Raw genomic sequence first — 25,287 nt, forward strand, 5'->3', positions numbered from 1 at the left:
TGCTAGGTGTGCCTGAATGGACAAACATACTTAAGAGCAAATGTAGTGTTTGTAATGGCAAATATGCACCCAAAAAAACATCCCAAAAAAATGCTAGTCATTATGAGGTGACAAAAATGTTACCTTCTGCTTTTCTAGGTCTATATTACTTCTTGAACACATTATTTTTTTTAAATGAGTTAAAACTTTTATTTACATTCCATGAAAGCTATATGCTATACATATCTGTCACTTGTCTTTAGCATTTATGTTGATGAAACTTGTCGTGAAGGTTATTTTGACTTACTAGAAATGGGCTTTTTCAGAACATAAATTTTAAGGCTTAAGCAGACACGTGTTAAAACCACTAATATGTTCTGCTAAGTCTCTCTTGTCTTCACTCAGCCTCCTTACAAGGTTTTAAGCAGTTTTATTGACATTTGAAATTCTGAAAATGTCAGCTCTTGGCAAGTGTCACAGTCTAAAAGTGTTATTAGTAGTTCTCTTAGGAAGTGTAAAAGAGTATTTTATAAGAACAATTTTGTCTTTCAACAAACCTTTCGGAAATGATGTGATAACCACAAATTCTGCACAGGAAAGAAAATAAACTTCAGATTCCTCAAATCATGTTTAAGAAACAATTTTTTAGCAAAGTTATATTATTTGGTGACTCAATAGTCTGCATTCAAGTTGATACAATCACCACTTCCCAAAGTGTTGCTAGGGGGAGAAATACTCTGAGAAGGAAACGGTTCTCACAATACTCTGCCCCATTTCTCCCACCATCTCCCATCTGCTAGCTAAGTATTTGAGGGCTCTGACCCCAGACCTTCTCTAATAACAGTCCCTCCAGTTATTCCATGTTTGCTTGCTGCCAAAGTGGTCTCCTGAGTGTTTTAGTCCTGTAATCCATCTCTAAGGACACTGATCCTTCCAGTATGAATAACCACAAAATGCCCTGGACTGCACCTTCTCCCTTCTCTTCACCTGCACACACCACCACCGCTGCTGGAAGCCAAGTTGTGGTGGCGATTAATGTACATCAAAGGTGGCTAGTTTTATTACCCTAGGAGCAATGTATAAAGCCATCCCAGGCAGAAGGGGAAGAGATTTGTATCACACATCTCAGAGAGTTAAGATGCATGTGTGGGTCCCCAGCTAGGAAAATATAATGGCACATTGCATTGCAGTGCTCCTTCTTTGAACAAGCAAAGACCCTCTGGGGTCAGGGGACGCCCTGTGACTCTTGCTGCATCTTACTTCATGGCAAGTTATTTACAGCTCAAATGTCTCAAACTATCATAGGGGCTGGGGGGAAGATGTGAGACAAGTATCTCCCTTACTTTGTATAGAAGTATATCTGAACTCCAATGTGTTCATTCAAAGGCTAAAAGAGTCCTACCTAATTTTCAAACCACAAAAAATGTGAAGATACGCCAGTAAGTATCATAGGAACATAAAAATCATTAATTCCACAAAATTGTTCTGAAAGATTAGTCTGAATCACTTTATCCTTAAAACTGAGAAAACATTGTGGTTTTAAATACTCGGTATTATCATCCAAGCAAATTGGCCCAGGTCAAATGAGCAAATCTAAAAAATGAGATCACTAAATTTTCTCGGCTTGATAGCTTAGTAATAAATAATGTGCTTCTATTCAATCTGTACATTAAGTCTTTTATGTGGCCTCAAGGCACTGTCTTATGGCTATGGCCATTACAGGGTAGCCATAGAAACTGACACATTTATTTCTTGGATTAGTGTGCCATTGAAAATATTAATATAATGCAGTAAATGGGGATTTAATCTAATCTACTGATGCTAGGCTGAAGTTACTAAAAGGTTGTATGCTCTTCCAGTGGAAGAAGGATTATATTTATGGAGTACAGCTGATGTTTTGGTTACAAACACCATATAAACAACCTATCACATTTCACATACTCCACTGATTCAAAAAGGTTATATGAAACACATAGGTATATCCACCAAGCAGGTACCGGTTTCATATCCTAAACCTTCTTTCCAAAGCTGAAGTGTCAAAAGTGAAAGTCATAAAGGAAGAGAAAACAGAGATGTTCTGCATATTGTGTAAGCAGGGCAAGTGAAACAGCATCTCCCCCTGCAAATATGCAGGGCTGTACTTCATGGACGTGCCATTAGCAGCAAAGCCCATACCCGTATTGTATTTAATGTTTTAATAGCTTTCCATTATTGTTTTCACATTAAAAAAAACCCAAAAACCAAAGGACAATGTAGGGAAAAGGTTTTAAAAAATCTTAATTATTGGTTTCCTTAATTTGTAGGCCCCTATCAGGTCTCCATAAATATTAGGGTTCCCATTTCAGCAGATCACATTTGACTCCCAGTTCCTTGTAATATTTTATAGTACTCAAATTCTGACTACCCTTTACACTGCAGTATACTACATAAATTCAGAAGATATATTCTGACAGATGAAGCATTGTTGAAAAGCTAAGTACAGCACTTTGTCCTTGAAATGTTAACATGTAATGCCATAAAGTATTCAAATAATAATTTACTCAATCTTTCAGGGTAATTAATTAAAACGGTTTAAGTGTTAGAGAAAATCACCTTGAGCTTATAAAATTGGAATGCCTCCTCTTTCCTTCTCTGCATGCAAGCTGTTCCAATGGACTTACCACATGCTTTCTCAGTTATGGTTTTTGATTTCAGCAGATAATAAATAGCCAGGATCTAATTTTGCCATGTCAAAACCGATTATGTTTCACAAGAAAAGGTGGAGTGCTCACCTACCAGATGAAGGTGAAACATAAAACCACTTTTATTTATGTGAAGTGTCCAAATTCAACTCAACCTGGCACTAGGTACAGGGAGTATGTAGACTTTAACTGTCATATGAATTTATGCATCCCTGGAAAATGTCAAATATAAACATAAATTTAATCAAGGAATGGAAACCTTTATTATCAAAGAAATAAACATAGTTTTTGACAACTAATGTAAATTATCTTAATCCATTTTTCACTTATTTTTCAGAAGGTCAAAGAAAAGAAGAAGAAACACTGAACAGACACATTGCTGATGAAAATATTTCAGGCAAGTCCCAGGCCAATTATTAATGCTGATGTTCCAAAAGGAATTTGTGCTCTTTAGCAACCGCACTGCATTCACATGTGAGAGTTCCTTTTCCCATTCATTACAATGGGATAAAACAGAAGGCTTACAACAACAGATAAACAAGCACTCTGTATTATTCTGTAGTTTTCCTCAGTTGAGTAGTCTTTGGACAGCATTTTAACGGCTGAAAAAAACCCTGCACATGATGAATAAGGATGCCATTCTCAATTAACATGGACAAAGGATCATAGCCATATTTGGCAAATGAGGTAGCTGTGGTGTAAGAAAAGCAGGAGTATTCACAGACATTGCCACATACATCACTGTCCGCAAATCAAAACAAGTTAATGACATTTTTGTACATCTGCCCAACTACATGACTACACATTAGTCTGGCAAGTACTTATTAGACCCAAATTAAATAGCACAATGATTATAGTTCATATTTACTAAATATAGTGTTATTAATTTATACAGCACTAAATATGGATGCTACCAGCATATAAATAAATGAAGAGTACTGAACCAAAACAGACGAAGTTACAAAATATATTATCTTCATTAAATATGTCTCAGCGCTACAAATGCTAGTATACACAGTGTTTCCTTTAAAATATATACCATGGGGGAGGAAGAATCAAACTTTTATCCATTTTCCACAACAAGTGCAGTGACAGCACACTCAATCCCAACAGCTCCCCTCTCAGTCAGCCTCTGCATCATGCACTGGCACAAATAAAGTCACCAACACTGAAATACCAGCGTCCATGGAACAGATGGGTGTCAGATTCCAGAAACACCCCAGGTAAGACCAGCCACCACAAAACTTACTTAGTAAATGCACATACCATCTGAAATATGTTGGATGTCTTATATATATCAATTGTATACTCTGGCCATGCTAAATAAACAAGATCTCCCACACTACCAAAGTCCAGCAAGAAGTCTGAAACTCTTTGGTGAACAGTGGGGCAAAGAAAACAGTTCAACCCATACCCAGTAAGGAATGAGATGTTACAACAAGGAACCTCAGTCAAGGAGGACCAGTGGCACTCAGCAGCAATCCCAGATGTTCAACTTTAGAAAACTCTTTCCTATGCAGAGATGTCTTCAATATGGAATTTATGTACCAGTGGTTATGCACAAGCTTAGCATACCATGCATAAACTTCACCATCTTTTTAATAAGATGTTACATTAATTTTAGATGCTTGGCAGCCACAAGCTAAGGCACACTGGCAAGCCAGATGAACAAAGAAAAGGATACTTTGAGGAAACGTGTTACCTATCTCTACTGCTAAACCGTCCATGCCAGTTTTATGGAGGATTCCTATCACAAAGCTTTGCCTGTATTTAAGCTTTGGAAAACAGACCTTTGGCACAATCACACCTAAGTTTCTAATTCAGATATTAATACCAAGGCAGTTTTTTGAAGATGTTCTGAAGATTGAGAAAACTGGTTTCTTTAACCCAGAATTCTTGTTTATCCATTGTTAACAACCTGGATCCTAAAAGTTATCACTGCTAGACTTGCATATTTCTATCATACCATTAATTATTTGTCCAAATTTGTGCAAAGTAGAACTTGGCCACACTTTATTTCTGTTTCATAAAAGATTTGGCTTTCATCTGATTTTTCTTTTTGAGATCTCACTTTTCACTTTTATGGGATCAGTTTTCCAACAATTGAGCTTATCAGCCACATCTACACTGCTAGTAATTCAAAACCTTGGCATATTTATTGATTCCAAAAACCTATTACATGATATCACTTACATCCCTGTATTTGATTAGACTGAGTTATTGGGGGAACTAACAAAAGATTACTCAGAACTCAGCAGAGAGCTTATATAGATGTCATCTTACCTGACATCTAAACTATTTGCTCTTACACCTTTATTTATAAGTGTTGCACACACAGAACAAGTTTTGCACAAAACAAGTATCTGATGCAGCTTTATCTCAATTTTTTTATTCCACCATTAAAACCCCCAACTATAAGAGATAGGTTGTAGGTATAAAACATTTATCCTCTTCTTTAAGAGAATATTAATGAATAACTACACAAAGTTGTATTGATGAGTAAGATATATTATGACTGAACATCATCCAAGTTCAATTTAAACCTGAGCTATATACTACCTCTGAATACAGTATGTATAAGATATTTTTATATGAATATAAATTATGCACTTCTTTGGACAAAAAAATGCCAATAAGTTTAAAACATGAATATGTTAATTAGATTTAAATTCATCCATTATAGAAAATATTTTGACAAGTATTCTAAGAATAATGTTTTTAAAACACTTCAATGCATTAAATATATGCAAATTTTGACAGTCAAAAATGCATACTGCATAGCTGAGATACTATCATTCTTCACAATCATTGCAGCCTCTAGCTAGATACAGATTTTTCATGACAGACAGAAACATTTCCTTCTGTGTATCTCATATTCTCAGATTTCTACTTCAAAATGATTCCTGAAACACTTTCAAAGCCAGACTTACAACTACTGCAAACTAGAACGGTTGCTATACACTCCAGTTAGCCAAGCCTGCCAACGCTGAACCATATTCAATCTCAATTTTTAAGTAGAACTGCTTGCCACTGGAATCACATCCACTGGTGAATTTTAGGGCATTTCATTCTTGAATTATCTGCATTAATAGTGCATATATAGGCTATTTTCAAGATATTCCTAAGCTAGACATAAACATGGGATTTGCATACACAAACACATTACACATATCAATTTGAAGCATATTCACCATTTTGAAAAACCCCCATGTAACTTTATGGTGAAGTTTCAGAACTGGCTAAAACCCATTTAAAATTGTAACTAAAAGGTGAATTTGGCTCTCTCTGTGCTTGGTACCTGTCCCACAGTCACACGACAAACCAGAGCAGCTCAAAATTTAAGACAAATACTTAGTATGAAAGACTAGAAACCTGCAATGTCCATTTGCTTTCAAAGCAGAGTATCTTTACACAAAGACATCCTCTGTAGGCATGGAAGTATCTGCATGGAATGCTAGTGTACAACAGGCAGAGCAGCATAAATTCACATTACCCAGGCCCACAGCACTCAACCACACACACAGTCTGCTCTAGATCACAGCAACAAAACTGTAACATAGAACAAGGTCAAGAAACAGATCAAAGGAACAGTGAACAAATTTCCTGTATCAGGAAAATACATTGATTCTTTATTTACAAGTATCTACTTATGCACGGATTTTGAATTTGAAATGGGGATTTACAGAAACATTAGAAGGAAATTTTTTCAAGTAGTAACAGTTGGTCTTTGAGATGTCCCAGGCAGGCAGCAGCCTGAATCACACCGTGAGAGCATCACAGCTTCATGTGAGTCACATGTTTCTGAAAGAACTGGTAAGAACATGTGCATGGAAAGATATGTAATTGTTTTACAACAAAAACAAGTTTTCTGGCATGAGTTTCCCTCAGCTATTGAAGTTAAGTGTAAGTTCTCTTACAACTACCAACACTCTTTATCTTACTTACCAGGAAAAGGACCTGAAGGGAATCTTCCAGGGACTATTGCAGAGAGGCAGGGGGTTTGTGGGTTTGTGCATTTGTTTCTTACCCCAGATTTACAGGCTGTGTGAGCCTGTGTCTTGCTAATGAAATTCCCTTTGGATTGATCCACTACTCAGAGAAAATAAAACTAATTGATTATTTTTTGAGGAAAGAGTAACTCAAATGAACCTCAGCCAGTTTTGCAATTGCAGGAGAGCCAGATAAAATGTCATGTTTTAAGTGTGATAGCTAATACTGGGTTAATGTACTTATAGAAAAAACAACACTCAGTAGAATATGAATTTAATGTTCTCAGTAAGATTTCTTTAGGGTCAGTAAGTATAAAAGGCAATAATCTTGAAAATTAACCCCAGGTGTATAATTTTGTTAATAGAACAAATGTGCAGGATAGCTAAACCACTAAATTTTATGTAATGTTTTATGCAGGGAAAAAAGGTACATAAGACAGGGCTATATAGCTCACCTGAGGCTAAATCACAGTCCTTGAAGAATGCAAAATTCCTCTGGACATGAGGGGCATTTTTCCTAGAGTAAGAGCTGCAAGGCCAAGCCAATCATTGAAATACTCTGGTACCACAAGGCTCTAAAAGCCAAAGCAGTGATAACAGCAGAAGAGCTGTTATTTCTGTACCATAAAAAGAAATTTTCCAGAGATGTTATTACATTTAAATGTATTCTGATATTGCATTCTGCTTTTCCATCTCAGCAGACACTGTTCCATCTGAATAAGATGGACATAACATAGAGCACAGTATTTTCTATTAAATATAGTTATAAGGGAAGAATAACAACCTTGGAATGACTCACTTGCAAGACCAATTCATAGGTTACACAGAGTATGAAAGGCAATTTCAGAGTAGTGGTAGAAGAAAAGGAGTTTTATAACAGAGGTGATGCAAACTAATTTGGAAACTCAGATACACAGAGAACTAATTTGGAGACTTGGATACACAGAGAAGTACACAATGTACTATAAACACTTCAAGGGAGGAAGGAATAGGCACTTTTTCAAACACAGTGGTATCTGCAAAAATAAAGTCCAATTGTGTTCAGTAACAAAATCATTACAAATGCTGAAACATTAAAAATTCAACACTCAAAACCCAGCAGCTTTGTACTTGTGCTGCACTGAATCTAAGCACAAGATACTAAGAATGAGAGACTGTATTAAGTCAGGACTGGTGGCAGACATTGGCAGTCCTATACAAGTGGTGCATGCAGAATGTAATGAGATATTCAGGAGTGTATTTCAGTCCATATAATAAAGCATTGAGAGGGAAAAGTTTTGCACATGATGGCATTACTTCCTAGAATAATGGGAAAAAAATGGTAAGAAGATACAAGATTTGTTTAATTCTTTCACAAACATCTTGTCACAGTTCTGCCACAGACATATCTTAGATGACACAAATCTTTGTCAGGAAAAACATAATGAAGTTCACCTTTTAAAAGCTAATGCAACAGACTTAGCAGTAGTTTTGTGTAAAAACAGCATCTTCTACAAATGAACTGTACCATAAAAATTGATGCTCATGAAATGTTATTATAATCTTAAGTCTAAAATCACAAAGCAAGAAAGTTCTGAGTTAAAATGAAACTTCACCCTTAGCCCACCCTAAAGTGTTTAGATATAGCAGAGCTTGCCAAAAAGTAATAATCCTATATACAAAATATGTTGCCACCACTAGAAATTTCAAACTAAATATGGAATTCCAGCTCTAATTCTTACCTTTTTCTTCCCTATTTTTAAGGGTACAAACAAGTCCTTTCATTACTTCGGCACTTGTGTGGTTAATAATCTTTAGGTAATTCTTTTTAACTATTTTTGTGTAGCAGAATTTATTTGCCAGTTTCTCAGCTAAACAGTCAACCCCAAGAAGAGGAAAAACCAAAACCCAAATAGTAAAATTATCTCTATGGAGTACTGTGGAGTAGCCCTGAAGGAAAAAGAGTTCACATAACTGCGCAGTCTGCTCCTTGTACTTCAAACTCATCAGCTTTTTTTTTTTTTTTATTTATTTTAAGGGCTAGAGGCATAAGTTATTGAACCACCAGATAAGGACTGAAATAAGATCTGCTGTCAAGGAAGAACGAGGTCCTCATCCAAGTTAAGAGATAACAAATTGTGATGTGGAGAAGGGTGATTTTTTCAGAGACAGGGAGAGGAATGGGGGTGGGGTATGGGACAGGAAATGACATAGCATCTGGCAATGTTTCTGTAGACCTACTCAGCAATTAAATTTGTGTTGAAGGAACTCTACATCCATTTTTGGAGACTATTTCTCTCACCAGGATCTATTTTTGGTTACACTACTTTTCCCCATTTCTCTTATGTGATCTCATCTATATAATGGTCAAAAAAAAAAAAAAAAAAAAGGATTTCCTGATATTTTTGGATTCTACCTTCTTAAAAGAAAGTTCCTGGTAGGGGATAGTAATAAGCTGCTGAAGCAGCAATCCCCACTGCAGGATGTCAGGACGTTCTACAGAACATGAATGAGGGAAGTAGCAGATGAATGCAGCAATGGAATAGCTAACATGACATTTCATGGAGTTAGACAGAAAGCGCTTCACAGAGAAACCCCTGCAGTGTGGGCAGTTTGTTCCATGAGCCAGCAAACACTGCCTGGAGTCATGCAGGTTCACAGAAAAAGCACTATATGCACCATAAAGACTTCTGCAAAACCACACTCACATAACTTTTAACATCATCCAGTACTACTTCAGTTGATCTGTCCTAATCCTAAACTCTGCTGTCATGTAAATCTGAATTCAGCTGTTTTCCTTGAAGCAGACATATTGTCACACTTGGTCTGTGAACCAGAGATTTCTGATTCACCCCAGAGAACTCAGGGTGAAAATTAGTCTGTCTGGGGCACACCCCACACTCCACACATCCCTTCTCCACTGACAGTACGGGTACTTCAGGACCCTCTGGTAATGTCCCTTCTCATCTAAGAGATATGGTCAGCTTTTCCCTGGAGATAGTTTAGGTGTCCATACTGGTGGGAATGGTATCCAGCTTTAGCCAAGACCAGTCAGAAAATCTTCTTTCTACAGAATATCTTCATGTTTTCTTCTGTTCTACCACACATTCCTAATCCCCAAGTGACTCTAAGGTTACAATTCACCTGTCTTTTCAAAGTTCAGCATCTGTATAGGGAGAATACTCAAAACAAAAAGGGAGAAAGAAGTGTCCTGGCAGAACAGAAACTGGTGTTCAGTGTGTTCAGTGATGGTAAAATACAAACACATTCTTGAATCTGCATGAGGAACCATAGACCCAGCTCTTTTGCTTAGATGAGTTCCTTTTACACTTGACTGAATACTCAGCTACCAGTGTCTGTGAAAAGCTCATGTTTCCTCCAAACATTTCATCCTTACCCAGGACAGTAGGACCTGAAGATTATGAGTCTCTCCAATTCAGAATATTCTGTGATTGTGTTTTTCACTACTAAGCTTTGTACAGGTCCACTGCAAGCTCAGTAGCAATAATAAGGAAAGATTCTGAAGAGTGAATGGTAGAATATTAACTTCCAGGTCTGGTACATCAGTGTGCCTCATTGCTTCAGAATACGCTTACACCTACAACAAAGAGTTTCCAGCATTGCTGGAATCCCAGGCAACCGTGTAGGAAGCAGCAGGTTAAGGGCTGTTCCTATTATAATAAACTTGTTCCCAGAAAGTCTGCAGTCCTCTCCTCCTACCAAAGCCTTCTAACTTCCTTCTAACTTCAGAACTATTTTACTCTGCAGTAAATACTGGTATTTAAATTTTTAATTTCTGGAAAGAGTTAATAAAACCAGAACCAAGTTTAAGAATGCTACTTTAGTATTTCCACTATAGTGTTTAGTATTTCCACTATAGAGAAAGTCCTCTGTCTCAGAAAGCATTTTTAAAATGGCAATGGATTCTGCTGAGTAATATATTTTTCCTTTTCAAAAATATTTTTTTTCTCTGAGCTTTCATTATTATATAGATGGACTCCTCTGTAGCTCCAAAGAAAAATATCATAAGACAAGCCCAAAGGATTTGTAAATTAAAACCCCTGGCTTTACTATAATTGAAATAATTTATACAAATTTAGAAGGTTTATTATAAGCCTACAAGCATACAAAGATGCCTCTTTAATTATTTCTATATGCACAGTAACTACATATATGATAATAAATACATGCACAATGGGCTTTCTCTTACTTCACAATTGTAGGTTTAACTATGGTACATGTGACTGTAATTTTGGTCACAATATCTGTATTTAGAGTTTGAGTATTTTCAGCCTTAAGGAAGCTCAACCGGCTCCATTATTTGCAGAACATCTTTCAAATTCAGGAGAAGAAAAGATATTGAAATAGAGAAATGCCTTTTGTTCAGACATAAAGTGTTGAAAATACTTAGGCCTTAACTTTGGGCTTGAGTTCCTCAGCCCAAAATGGGGGCATTGTGACAAAATTATAATGCAGGTATTCTCATGTTTGATCCAAAATCTGTAAATTGTAATGCATGCCTCATGACAGCCTGTGTCAAAGTATCAAAAGGATTGGTAAGAGAGAGCAGAGCCCAAGATCTTCCTAGCCATAGCAAGACTTGGTCTTCACTCTCCATGACAAAACTCTCTGCTACTAACAAGGAGCTAACTCTGTAGCAGAAAAATCTGTGCAACAATGCTGAAGAGACTCAGACACTCCCAACAGACAATAGCAAAGAATGATATTGATATGATACAATGAATCAGCAAAACACATATAAAAAAAGTATTTTTGAAATAATATTATTGGGTTAGAAAGTCATGAGGTCAAAATGTAAAAAATGCCAAATTTGAGTGCCTGAAAGTTTAACTCTGGTTCATTTGCAAGTGCATTAATGATAAAGTTGCAATGGCACGATCACTCAGTCCATAGCCTCTGTTTCACTCCAATTCCTGCCAATGATAACAAACTAAAGAGCAAAGTCAAGATATCCTTAAATCTGCTATTCCCAGCATTAAAGTGCCTGACTTTGTAATCTAGCAAAGTCCTGAAAAAATAAGGTCCTCATAACATCAATATTGTAATCTTCTCAACTTTATTTCAAGAGTTACTACGGTGACATACAAAAATGGCCCTGGTGTTAATTGAAAATTACACCTTCAGGGTCCAATCTCATTTTTATCAAAAACTTAGTTACAAGCTTTATAATGTTGCACAATCTAAGCACAGTTTCTTTCCTCAACGTTGCTAAATAAATTTTAAAATTCTTCATTCAATACAGGCTTCAAGTTTCAAAATCTGGAATTTTCCCTGGCTTTGGAAGTCTTGTGGACCTGGTACTCTATTTTTCACTCACAAATCTTGAAAATCCCTAGCAGTGTCAGTTTCTAATAGATCTAACCATACATCGACATCATATATTAAGTCAGAAGTGGTCTGCTTCACTAGAAAGAAAGCAAAACCTTGTTGGTTTTCTTCTTAAGGTATTCACTTATTTCAAGCACTCGCTGAGGATTTACTGATATTGGGTGAGATACACTTTAGTCCAGCACAGGAGCAAACAGGCTCCATAGAGTTGTGTGCTTCTACGGCATGGATAAACAGCACATTGTCAGACCATTTGATATACCCTCAACAAGTGGTGAGCATCCTTCATTCCTACACTTTTTACACAAATACAACCTGAAAGTCAGAGATGGCCTTACACAAAGGGTGAAAGAGCAAAAGGCAGTCAGTTTGCTTTTCACTCAAAACAAACCAGGACAGACCAGGAAAGAAACTTTGTCACTAAGTAACAATTCCTTCCCAGGGGTCCTCACAGAAAAATGCAACTGTCATCCCCCTTCAGATTTTAACATCCCTGTACTGGAACAAAACACTAGCTCAGCTAAAAGTTCCTCACAACTGTCTTGTAGCTGTGCTTTCAGTTGCTGATGCTTTATGAGCTTTAAAAAGAATATAGTCAATGTTGTAGTTTCTGATGCAAAATGAAACCTGGAATCTAATTCAAGATATCAACATATAATTATTATTAATAATAACCAATATTTGGCTTTGTTACATTCGCCTTCAATGTTCTTGCCTATGGAAAATAATGAGATCTATTTAGCAGTGTTATTTTGTAGCGATTTATCATTTACGGTTCTTAAAAAAAAAATATTTAGTTGTGTTACAGTTGATATCAAAACTTTATTATCAGACTTAAAACTGAGGTCCTTACCAAGATAAATTTCTCCCTAAATTAACAGTGTTGAGCAAAAAGTGTGGATCGAATCCAGTATGAACAAGAAACCCCACTAGCTCTCACTAGACATGAAGAAATCCCCATCATTTCCCCTTGCTTCTGTAAAGGGACAAGACTCAAGGGCAGCCTGCCTCAGTAAATTTTTCCACTCACTTTACTTTTTTTTTTTAACTGATTTTGTTCAAAGTACTCTTAAAAACAAAAAAACAAAAAACAAAACAAAACAAAAACCAGAAAAGAAAAAAGATAAACATGCTTCTATTCTAGCAGTCTTTGGCCAAGGTAGACTTGATATGAATTTACATCATCAAAACACCTCTTAATTGCATTAAAATTTATTGCACACATTTTTCTTCCAAAATTCACAGGAATCTTTTGTTTTACAGTCCATTCTTCCCTTGCATGCCCTTTTTTCTCTCTCATTGGAAAATATATCAGTTGCTTATTAAAAAAAGAAATGTTTTGGCATGGCTGACCTGTAGAGATACAGAGCTAAGCAGAGTCAGTGAATCCACTCACTCTGATATGCACACATGATATGCAATTAAAATCTCCATTCACATTCCTACGGGGTTGTCAATCAAGAGAAAAGCCTTTTTGACAACATCCAGTGAAGCGTACCAACTAACTGCTGAACAGGAACTTAAACAGTAACAGCTTTTGTTACTAGCAAGAACGAATTTTACCAAGATTGGGCTTGGTTTCTAAAGAAATAATTATGTTAAAATTTTGGGCGCTTTTCATTAAAAATTAAAATGTGTCACAAAGCTATTGTGTGTGAAGCTATCATATTATGTAATACATGAGGGTTATCAGATATATGTGAAAAAAAAAACTCTGTAACCTTTCTTGGCTGCAGGAAACAATTTATCCTTTCATATTTAGAACAATGAACAATGATTACAAGCTGGTTTTTAGTGAGAACATTATTCTAATTGCATGTTGTCTATTTGGTAGGCATCAAATATCTTTTATGACATTACATTATAAGCTGCCCAGACACAAAACTAACACTGAAAAAGGTCTGCTACTGCCAAAAATGATATTGTGAACAATTTACTACTGATATACTGGAAAATAATGTGGCTCAATTATAAGTATTTGCAATTCCCTGAAAATACCCTAACTTTCAATTTACAGAGGAAAACAGAAGAAAAGTCTTTGATAAACATTGAAGATTTCTAATACCCAGTCACATAACGCACAACTCATAAGAGCATTAGGGTACTTTCAAATCCAATCTGTAAAGGTAAAACCAGTAAAAATACATAGATTATTGGTAATCTGGTGTTTGTGTTTTGAGCACCAACCTTGAATTACAGTTTTCAAACATGCTAATATTATTAAATATTGAAATATTTGCCCTCTTGCTTATCACACTCCATAACTGTAGAGAGAGCAGATGCATCCTGACTATTAACAGTCATGACAAATTGCCTTACTAATGAATGTTACACACTGAAAGTGCCATAACTGATTAAACTACAATTTCCCACTACCAGATAGAGAGAGACTTGGGAACTCCAGCAGTGGACAACTCTGATGTTCTGCCAACAGGCCTTCAGGGCACAGTGTGGTATTTAGAAAAACACACTGTAAATTCCATATGAATATATTCTAAAAGACTATGTGTATACAACAGGTTTTAAAGAACATTAGATGAAACAGCTTAGGTTCGTAGCCGATGAGCCATGCAAAATGGATGTGTTTTAACAATTTTAGAATCATTACAAGGCTGCATTGGAGAATATTTCTGTTGAGTTCCTCTGCCCCTCTCCCCACCTCCCCAAACATTGCTTGTGCTTTGCTTTCACATGAAATCTTTCTTTTGTCAGTCTCTTTGTTGGTGCAAAATTGGCAGTGGTTCAAATTCAAAGTACTCCTATTCATTTACTGACCATTAAACCAATGTCATTCTAGTTCACATCAGCCAGAGAGCTAAGCTCTAAAAAACATAAAAGGCTTGCTTCACCACTGACGAATAATGTGTACATTTTTACAGAGCTTAAACCTTAATGCTTTGCCTGAAACTAACAATACAGTATACCTTATCATTCCTTTTTCACAAGCAGGCAGCTGCTGAAACGCTTGCCACTTCAAAATATCAATTGCTTGCCAGAGTTGTCCTCAACGCACCCTGTCAAACTCATGTATATTGTGCAATGAAAATGGTGCAGGACTGAAAGCTAGAAATTGTGTCAAATTCTGCTGTAAGGGTATGATGTGCAAAGAACAATGTATGACAACCGTAGAGACTACAAACAATAGCAATGGAGCCAGACACTACATATATCACAACTGTGCCTGTACATATTTTATTGTATGTATTATATATTTAAAGCATGAAAAATGTGTCATTGAAGCTATACGCTACACCAAATAGAAACCCTTCAGCTAGTTAAGCTTTTTCATTTCTCTTGATGGAAATGTAGTGGTATTTTTCTGCCCTCTAAACATTTGTTTGTGAATCACACAGCGCAAGAAAAAGATTCAGGTTTTCAAAATGAGTAACAGAAAACAAAAGGCAATGCTACAAGATGAGAAAATGAGATTTGGTTCAATTAACACTTTTGCTTTTCTCTACAGACACAGAACCAGGCTACCTTAAAGAGTATCTGAGGCTACGCAAGAAAAATACAATATCACTACACCCATAAATTACAGTGTACCTAATTTTAATGTAGATAAGTGCTGGCCTATTGATTTGCATGTTTCCCTGGCAAAATGGAAATCCCATGTGAGTATGTTCTTTGTCTGTAGAAAATGCATTTTAAAAAACCTTTATGAATACAGCAATCTATGCTAAAAAGGAAAACATAAGTAACTAGTATAAAATTATGTGTGGAACCTAGGGGAAGTAATGCTCATGTACACACATATATATATGCACACACATATACACACATGCATCTCTCTGTGCATGCATGTGTCAGTGTGTGTTACACAGTCACAGAGTTTTTTAGCACACAGTTAGAATTTCTACAAAGTGCCTTAAGTAATGAAAATTCAGCTTCTAGACAGAATCTTAAATTAGCTGAGGAGAAAAATGAAAACTGCCAAACTAAGTAACAAAATGAGTTAATCATAAGGTGACCATAAAATGCTAGTCTTCAAGAAACAACACACAGTTATGATGAAAAAAAGGTGTTTAGGAGGAAAGATGAGTGCAGCAGCCCACAACAGCATGTAGGTTGCAAAACCTTAACACACAGTACTCCATGAGGGTCATTAACTGATATAATCCTAACCAAAATGAATAGATACACCATTAAGGTGTTAATAAATATTTTGGAAAGAGAATGGGTGTTTTAGGTGCTCAGGGTTGCTGACCTTTGCTGTGTTTATTAGTGGGACAATGATGCATTATTAACACACAGCAGCTGTACCTGAACTGCTGCCATGAACATAATAGCCTTTTATAGCCATCAGGGGAGTGAGATAGGAGGCCTTTATTAACCACTACACATGATTAGCACATTATGTGAACTTTAGTAGGTAAATTATCTCTTATTGAAATATAATGTTGGTTATACCTAATTGTAAACATGATTTAAAAAACTTCTCAATGCAACACTAAGAGTTTTACTGCCATTTAGCTAATAAGTGGCTAAGCCACTAAAAAAAATTATTCTTTCCCTTTGTTCAAACTGTAAAAACAGCTGTGCCTCACAAAAACCTATGATAAAAACACTGAAGTGACTGAATGACTTCCACATCCTGAATATTATTTTTCAGAACTGTAAAAAAACCATAAACAGACATTTCCAACACAATTAAGAAAACTGCTGTTGAAGAAAAAAAGTACTGGCCTTATATTTTCCTATAAAGGCTACAGGCAGTTCTTAAAGAATCAGCCTGACAATACATTTTCGAGAGTTAACTTGAATAAACAACACCATGATTTACTTCAAAAAGCTTAGTTTTGGGTAAGATTATCCCATTAGCCTTCGCAGATGAATACAGCACTGAGAGTCCATTATGAGCAGTCTTTTATGCCCTAGTAGAAAGTCATTAACATAAAATAAATCATTAGCTTTGATATTAAGCCTCTACTATCTGCAGGTTTCTATGACTAATGTTCACAACTTTGTCTGCCAAATGATCAATTATATTTTTGACAGGTTATCATCCCTTTTCAACATTATTTTTCCTTTTACTATTTATTATTTCAGGTTGATGCAAACATGATAATCATATGAGAAACAAATGTTTTCTCTTATTCACGAACACAAACCCAACCACTTTTGGCAACTGTCACCAGAATATGACTTTGAAGCCCGTTACTTATAATGCAGGATAGAAATGATGCCTTCTCAGAGTAAGTTTACTTCCTTCAAAGTAAGCAACATATACTGAAGCAGAAATCTACATGTGTGTATATACATATAGAGTAGCATAGATTCCACAGGAATTTACATGTTTACATAATCTTCCCCTCTGGCAGGAATTGTCTAGATAAATCTTTTACTTCACATTGCAGACTTCATCCTTCCTTTACTGACCCATTTCCCTAAGTACAGGTTATCACTGTCTGATTTAAAGGTTCTGAATTCTTCGTCATATAGAGTAAGAACTGGAGTTCACTGCATATTTTCTTAATATAACAAAAATACATACCAGCTACAGTAACTTCCATTTAACCTTTAAGACCATATAATCATCAACAACAATAGCAGGAGACAAAAGTACCACCACAGCAGCTCAATTTCCATGCTTAGCCAGCAGTACCTTTGAAAAAAGCCATTTGTGCCACTTTTGATTGGTAGAGAGTGGTTTAACAGTCAAGAATGTGAATGCTAAAACATTCTGACATTTCCACTAACCTGGATTTGTCAGATGCTCATGTAATTCAAGTAAGTTTTGCAACTTAGAAAGCAGCGTGTTCCTTGGGAGGAAACCATTCAACAAGGGTCTATAGCAAATCAAATAGCAGCCCAGTGAGAAATACTAAATGAACAGTTCAGGAACAGTGTTAGCATATGTGCAATTGAAAGATAAGATATAAATATTATTAGAGCCATATGAAATTCAAAGGCTAAAAATAAGCTACTTACTGCAAACATAAGAAGCAAAAGAAAACCACAGACATTACAAATGTGGGTTGCACCAAGATGCCTGCTGAAAAACAACTTTAAGTTTGAAGGTTTATATCAAGAGCTACACATTTCATTTGATGACTTACTAACTGAAAACTGATTGCTACCAATGAACACAAATGACAGATTCTCCAGCAGAAGGGGGGACAAGAGTTTCCACTGTGGAGGGGCAGGGTTTTTTGCTCCTCCTAAGGCTACGTAATCTGTGCCTAACCATAGAATAATGCAATGCTGCCATTTTCCAACTGAACGCTGTAGGGAAAAGCATTATGACCAAGAAAATCTCATTTGGGTTGATGTGAATTCCATGCCTGAAAGTATTTTGGAAGCATTGGTATAATTAAGAGTCATTTGGTGAATCTGCTATAAACCATGTTTTGAAGCAGTTTATAACTCAACGTTTTTAATGAGAAATCATTCTTTGGGCAGAAAACTGGTACGTAGTTGCATAGCTAAAACAGCAGAATAGCCTATTTCAGTTGGAAGGGCTCTGCAACAATCACACAGTCCAACTGCAACAACAAAACATTTAAATTTAGGTTATATTTAAAATAAGTACTTCATTGTATGCAGTCCATGTAAGACATTCAAAGAGCATGTGTCCTCTTCAAAAAGATAAACAAAGCTGCCACTAATTGCCTCTGCTGTCAGTTCCAGAAGCCAAGGTCTGCACTGATCCAGGGACTACCCTCTCACCATGAGAAGTGGTGCTTTCAAGTCACTCTTGAGCTGTGCTGACAGTGCAGTCAAAGGAAATGTTTACTTCCAACATTTAAGCTTTGTTATATCTAACATCCATTTACGATTTAAATATCCAAGAATTTTTATCTAAATCCTACCATGATTAGGACAATTCTCCGCTTAAATATAAATAGTGTTTTACACATAGTCCATTTTTAAATGCTTCTGTACATTCTTAGCAAGACAAGAAGGTCCTGCTAACAAGGGAATCTGAGGTCTGGACAGTGCTCAGTTCTTCCCAGTAAAGTGTGATCATCCCCAACACACCCCGAACTCAACAGGAGCTGGAACTGCCCAGTCTTCCACACTATCAGCTTCTCAAAATCAGCTCCAGCTGCTCTTTGGTTTTATGTAAACACCAAAGGTACTGCATGTGCTGTAGTGTTTAGTTAATTCAGCATTCTTAATAATTTACTGGTTTCACTTTTTTTTTCATAAGACCTCATGATAGGCTGATTGAGGGAAATGCCCTAGAGATGAAACACATCGTTCTGGTATGAGAATAAAATATAATTCCTCTCAAGGTACTGATATTCGGCAGAAAGAAAAAAAATAAATTACTGAAAATGCTTTGGTTTATAGACATCTTTGAGAAAGACTTCTCAAAAGCACATACATAAATCACTTTCTGTATTCCACTAAAATTGGGACCACTTCTTTTCTGAAACACTGAAATTTAAGGAGGCACACTTGAGACTTGCTCTCAACTCTGAGACTACATACTGAGGTATGTAACCCAGGAAAGAAAAGTCCATTTCCCTTCTTCATATGTGGTATTTTTGAAACTAAGAGACTTAACACTTGAAAATCAACAGTCTGTCCTAATGCAACTGTTTAATCTTTCTTTTAAGAAACAGTAACAAATTTCAAGTATGATTCTAATGCAGTAGAGGATAAGGTATTTTTTTGATGGGAAAAAGTACGTTCAGGATAAACAATATGAGCATAATCTAAAACGCTGTCAAAACAGTAACATAGTATTTCTGCTTTAGAGCTGTCCTTCAGAGAGCCTGCTTGCCACAATTCTGAGTTTGAGATAGTGACTGGATGGAAGCAAGCCCCTGGAAATAATGTACACTTTGTAAACAGCCATGGAACATTTTATTTAGAGTAGTCTCTATGGCAGGGTTAAGTTTACACAATAAATTACTCTAAACACTGAGTATAAATATATGCACTTTTGCTCCATGGAATTCTGATTACAAGCGGGATTGTTACCTGCTTACAAAGCACTGTATTATATCTCCTTATCCACTTCTACCCAATGTCACTCTGCTTTTTTCATTTTGAAAGGTTTTGCTTCCCTCTCCCTCCTTTCTCCTCTTTATTCCTCTTTTTAAAAACAACTACAGTCTATCATTTTACCTCTGCTGTCTGGCTGTATTTTTCCACTGCACTGACAACTACCAGTGAATACAAGAAAGATGAGTTGTAGGCTCCTGTATTTTTGAACAAGGCAGCAAATCACAGAAGAATCCAGTGCATAATTCTGCAAGGCTAACCATTGGGAGCAGTAAAGACCATTATTTTCTGCCTACTGATGGCAGAGGTCAGCATGCCTGTCATTAGCTGTGTCAAACTACAATTATATAACTGCACTTTATGTAAATAGATATCTGAAAACACTGTAAAGTTGCAAGTATGAAAATTAAAATATACCAATCCTTACAGTACTGATCGAAGCGGTCTTTAGAGGTGACACTTCAATAGGGAAAGCCATGAGGCTGTTATTTACTTCTCCCTACGCAAACATTTAAACTTATCATCCTACTTCTTCAGGCAGCATGAAATCACTGGCCAAATTCTATCAAATTAAGATACTTGGACTACCAACGTTATTTCTTTTCTACCATTCAACTCAATCACAGAATGTGACGTTTCCTAAAATAAACTTCAACTGAACAGACTACTCGCATTAGCCTGAACATATCTGAACTGCAATTATGCTTCAAGTTTCAAGAGGCAAACAGCACAACCCCAACCCTAAATTTGTCCAGCATAAGAGCGCCACTATGTTATTTCAAAGGCTGACCTATATACCAAAGCATACCGTCCATTCTGTCTGTTTGTATAAGAGATACCTCACACAGTTGTCATAACCAACATTGTTTGCATTGTTCTTTCACTTTTCTCTCTCCATGGGTAATGCAGGAGAAACAAGGAAAAGCCTGTATAACAATATATTCAGAGTATAATGAGCTTTCACAGCAGATAGAGAAATATCAGGCTAAGATGCTTAGAATGTTATTTTAGGTTTATAAAATAAAGATCTAAGCAGTCTTCTGAAACAAAGCCTGCCAACTGAAAATTGTAAGATAAGAGGTGATTGTTCGAATCTACATTATTTTCCTTTGGCTACAGAAAAACGCACCGTCAATATCTCCCATGCATGTGCATGGGAACTCATGCTACAAAAAAACCATCTGATGATCAGGGAAAAAACTAGTGCTAACAGAACAATTAGAAAACTTAAAAGACTAAGTATTTGTGGAATACATTCTAAATTACCAGCAGCTCAAGCAGACTTCAAATGTAAAAAATCGAAGTCTGGCCAATTTGTAAAAGGAAAAAACACCACCAAAACCTAGGCATCCACTAGTAAGTGCCAAAAGCACTTTACTAACTAACTTTACAAGAAACAATCCTGTTCTGAATGAGTTTTGCAAGTCAACACCTAATGAAGACCACCATTCTGACCCAGAACATGGATCCATCACACCCCAGCCATCGTCTCCTTTCCTGGGAGAGATTAAAAGCAAACACTCCACCAAACATACTGAACGTAAAATTCTGCAGGCCTCCCTCCCTTCAAGCTCCCTAAATACAGGCAGCCTGAAAATGAGTGACAGAGCAATACCATAACATGACGACATGTTAAGAACAAGTCAGATAAGTTTTTACAGCAATGTTAATCATGCTGGGCAAAGGGACAGAGTGATGGGGGTGAAAAATGAAATGTTCACTAAATGCACGCCTCCAAGGGGCCTGGCAAACCTACTCTGTCCATTTAATGTTATCAATGGTCAGTGGTAAAGACATCTGAGAAAGACATTTGTTCTATACTCAAAATCTTACATTGAAACATGCCTGGTAAGTCTTTTCCAAGCACAAAACATATGTCTTATGACTGTGCACTTTTAAGCACATTATCAGTTCAGGCAAAGTGAAATAGAAGAGTTGCAACTTGTCTACAGAATGAGTGTCTCATTTGCATTTAAAAAGAACAGTTTGCTCCCTCATACATGGCATGACTTGAAAGAAGCTTTAACCAGCTAGTAAAGAAATTCTGGAAATGACTTTCTAAATTAATTTATTTGATTTGGAGTGCAAAACACCAAAAATTATATAAGGAACTTAATTGGAAAATGATTTAATATATTAAAGTAATTCCTGATTTTCCAAAGCATTTAACTTTTAAATTAAATCTGGCCCACTATCTCAAGAATGATGAGTGAAATGTGTATTCAAGTCATTACCTTCTTTCTGAAGCTTTAAATCATGGATAGGTTTAATAACGTTTGTCCAGTTCCACTGCCAAACAGGTCTTCAAACACTTTGGTTCCTATGTCATTAATATCAGCCCAAGCTTTTCACATGGCAACATTTCAATGTTACAATTCACAAAACTGACAATAGATAAAATAACAGCAAACCACAGACGAAAGGTAACAGTAGCCTCATGATTACTCAGAGCACTAACAGAAAATTAACACATAAATGCTCCTTTGCATCTGAACTCTTCCTGCTGAACCAAGTTAGCTCCTGGCACAAACTTCCAATATATAGGACACGTTTGCCAGATGCTGCAAAACAGTTACTTAAAACAACGCTAACAGTCATACCTCTGGGATCTCTCTTGAAATATCCTGAGGCATCCACCACAAAGGGCCAGATTTATCCCTGGATTCTATAACTCCATTGAGTATATGTGAAATGCAGCCAGGATGAATTTGGTCCTTTCTGTTGTGATTGGTAGATGCGACCATGTGGGAAACCTTTCCTGAAAACTGAGAGGGCTTCACCCGGGCGCCGCAGCCTCCGCGCCTCAGCACAGACACACTCTATTTTGCTGTTTATCTCTGAATCGAGGCAGCTGCCCGGGATGAAAGGGACGGCTCGGAGCGTTTCTCTGACACGTGAGACCGTCACGACAACAGCCGGGCGCAGGACCGGGCTGTCCACCGGGCCGGGCCGGGCCGGGCCGGGCCGGGCCAGGCGGGTGTCCCTCCGCGGCAGAGCCCCGCCGGCACCGCGCCCCGCCGCGGCCCTCCGCACCCGCGGCCGGCCCTGCGGAGCCTGCGCACGGCGGAGTTTGCGCTGCGAACAGCCATCTGCTGCTGCAGCCCGCCACGGGCTGCCACGGCGGGCTTCCAAACAGGCGCCCGAGCGCGCAGGTTTGAACACATCGCTCTCTCCCGGCTTGCTCCCCTCGGCCGGGCTGTGCTCGAAGGAGTGCCCTGGGTAACTCGCACTTCCCGATCATTTCCTAACGGCCAGCGTTTTATTCATGTGCAAAGCCCATTCCGTAACAGCAGAGAAAGTGCAGCTCCCACATACAGCACCAGCTGGCTCAGGCCACAGCGGCAGTAACAATGCAGGAACCACAGCCCCCTTCCTCGGCAGCAAAAGTCAAGCAAAGTATTCCGGGATCGTAGCACCAAACTCTCGGAACCGGACTCAAGGTTTGAGCTACCGTGGTTCCTCCTTCCCCAGGGGTCGGGGACCTAAAACGCAGCTCTCCTTAGGTACTGACCCTATTTGCACAGGTTTAATCAAGTTACAGAGGAATTGGTAAGGCAGTTACACAGCCGGGACAAAGTGGAGCCAATATTCTGAACTGACTTGTCAACACTATGCAGAGTTACTATGCATAGGGAGATGCGCGTGCCTGTGTGTGTGTGTGTGTGTGTGTGTGTGTGTGTTTGTGTGTATGTGTATATATATATGTATATATGTATATATGTATATATATATATATATATGTACACATGCCACATCCACACACAAACGTGCTTTCGGCACCGCCAAGTACCTCTTTGACACATGAACTGTGGGGCAGAGTTTCTGCCGGTTTGTGGCGGGCGCGATCTTTCTAATTAATAAGAGCCCTGGAAATTCAAGTCCCCCGCATCAACATCACCGTCCACGCCGTTTCTCCGAAAAGATGTTACGGAAAATGCCTCCCCCACCCACCCCCCCGCTCCCGCCGCCCGCCCCCAGACTACTCCGGGGGTTTAATTTGGGGTGCCTGAGGGGGAGCCGGTGTGTGTCCCGGCGGCACCGCTCCGCGCCGGGCGGCACTGCGCTCCCCAAACCCCAAACCCCGGCAAGTGCCGCTGCCCTCCCTCCGCCTCGCCGGGGAACTTGGTGCGCGGCTCGCCAGAGCGCAGCGCCCGCTCATGCAACGCGCCGCGACAACAGCACACACCGACAGCACGGATAAAACACCTCGGACGACACAAAACACGAGTCACCTTGTTGCAATAGTAGGGGTCCAGGCAGGGGGAAGGTCCCAAACAAGGCGTATCAGGAGCGGCTGCAGGCTGAGGAGGTGGTGAATAAAATCTTACGTCCATTTCACTAAAACATCAAGCAAACTCCTTTTCTTTTGGTCCTTAATGTTGGTGCAAAAAACGGGTGTGTGAGAGTGTGTGTATGTGTGTGTGTGTGAGGGAAGGGGGGGGACACACAAGACTGAGAAGAATAAAAAAAGAGGTGCCTGACTTCAGTAGTCAAACACCTTCCCTGCCTCACATCCGTTTGTGGTTTGTAAAGAGAGAGAGAGGAGAGGAAAAAAAAAATCTCTTCCAAAAAAGCACCGGTCTGCAGATGTCTGCGAGAGAACCCACGAACCCTCCTTCTTCTACGGCAGGGCAGGTAACTTCGAGTACTTATTGTTTCCCCCACGCATCGGCACCGGGGCGCTCGCTCCGTGCGTGCCGCTCTTTATGGGAGTCTCGGAGTTGGTTCGCTTCTCCCTCCCTCCCTCTCTCTCGCTCCCTCTGTTCTTTTCCCGTTCTTTCTTTCTTTCCTTTTCCCCCCCTTTTTTCTTTTTTTTTTTTATTAATATTGTTATTATTTACGTGCTTGGGTTTGGTGGCGGTGTATTTTGGTTGCCTACTACAGTGGGGGCCTTGGGGGCACTGAGGGGGGGAAGCGGCCACAGCAGCCGGGGCCCCCGCGCACCCAAGGGGAGAGCGGGCCGCTGAGGCGCTGGAATGGCCGCCCCGAGCCGCCCGGCTCTGCTGGGCTCGGCTCGGCCCGGCCCGGCCCGGCCCGGCCCGGCGGGGTTGGGCTAGCGGCGGCAGGAGACGCACCGCGCTCCGCCGCGGAGCCGCCGCTCCGAGTGTGCCTCACACAAAGGGGCCGGCGAGGGAAGAGCCATTTGCGGCCGGCGGGGCCGGGGCCGGGAGCCGCGGAGAGGGGGCGCTGCCGCGCCCGCCATCCCGCCGCCGTCCCCGCCCTCTCCCGCCCGGCCCCCGGCGCCGCCCGGCCCCCGCCCGTTACTATGGCACCCCCTCCGCGCCGCGGGGCCGGGCAGGCGGCAGGGCGAGGGGGCAGGGGCGGCAGGGACGGCAGGGACGGCGGCTCGGCCC

General features: G+C 38.9%; 1 protein-coding gene across 3 annotated transcripts in view; it reads right to left on the minus strand.

Annotated features, from left to right (window-relative positions):
* The window catches only part of TOX (thymocyte selection associated high mobility group box), a 220,749-nt gene extending 195,693 nt beyond the window's left edge, over window positions 1-25,056 (minus strand). For 2 of the 3 annotated variants that reach the window (XM_085052894.1, XM_085052892.1), the window contains exon 1: window positions 22,534-22,819. In XM_085052894.1, coding sequence (XP_084909020.1) covers window positions 22,534-22,677 — 144 coding nt within the window. In that variant the 5' untranslated portion in view covers window positions 22,678-22,819. Of the gene's footprint in view, window positions 1-22,533; window positions 22,820-24,165 lie in introns of those variants that run through there. The other variant, XM_085052893.1, reaches the window with a different exon arrangement.
* Between the last annotated feature and the right edge of the window lie 231 nt (window positions 25,057-25,287).

Source organism: Lichenostomus cassidix, chromosome 2, assembly GCF_008360975.1.
Source record: "Lichenostomus cassidix isolate B80296 chromosome 2, HeHo_3.0, whole genome shotgun sequence".
In the NCBI taxonomy this organism is placed as follows: Eukaryota; Metazoa; Chordata; class Aves; order Passeriformes; family Meliphagidae; genus Lichenostomus; species Lichenostomus cassidix.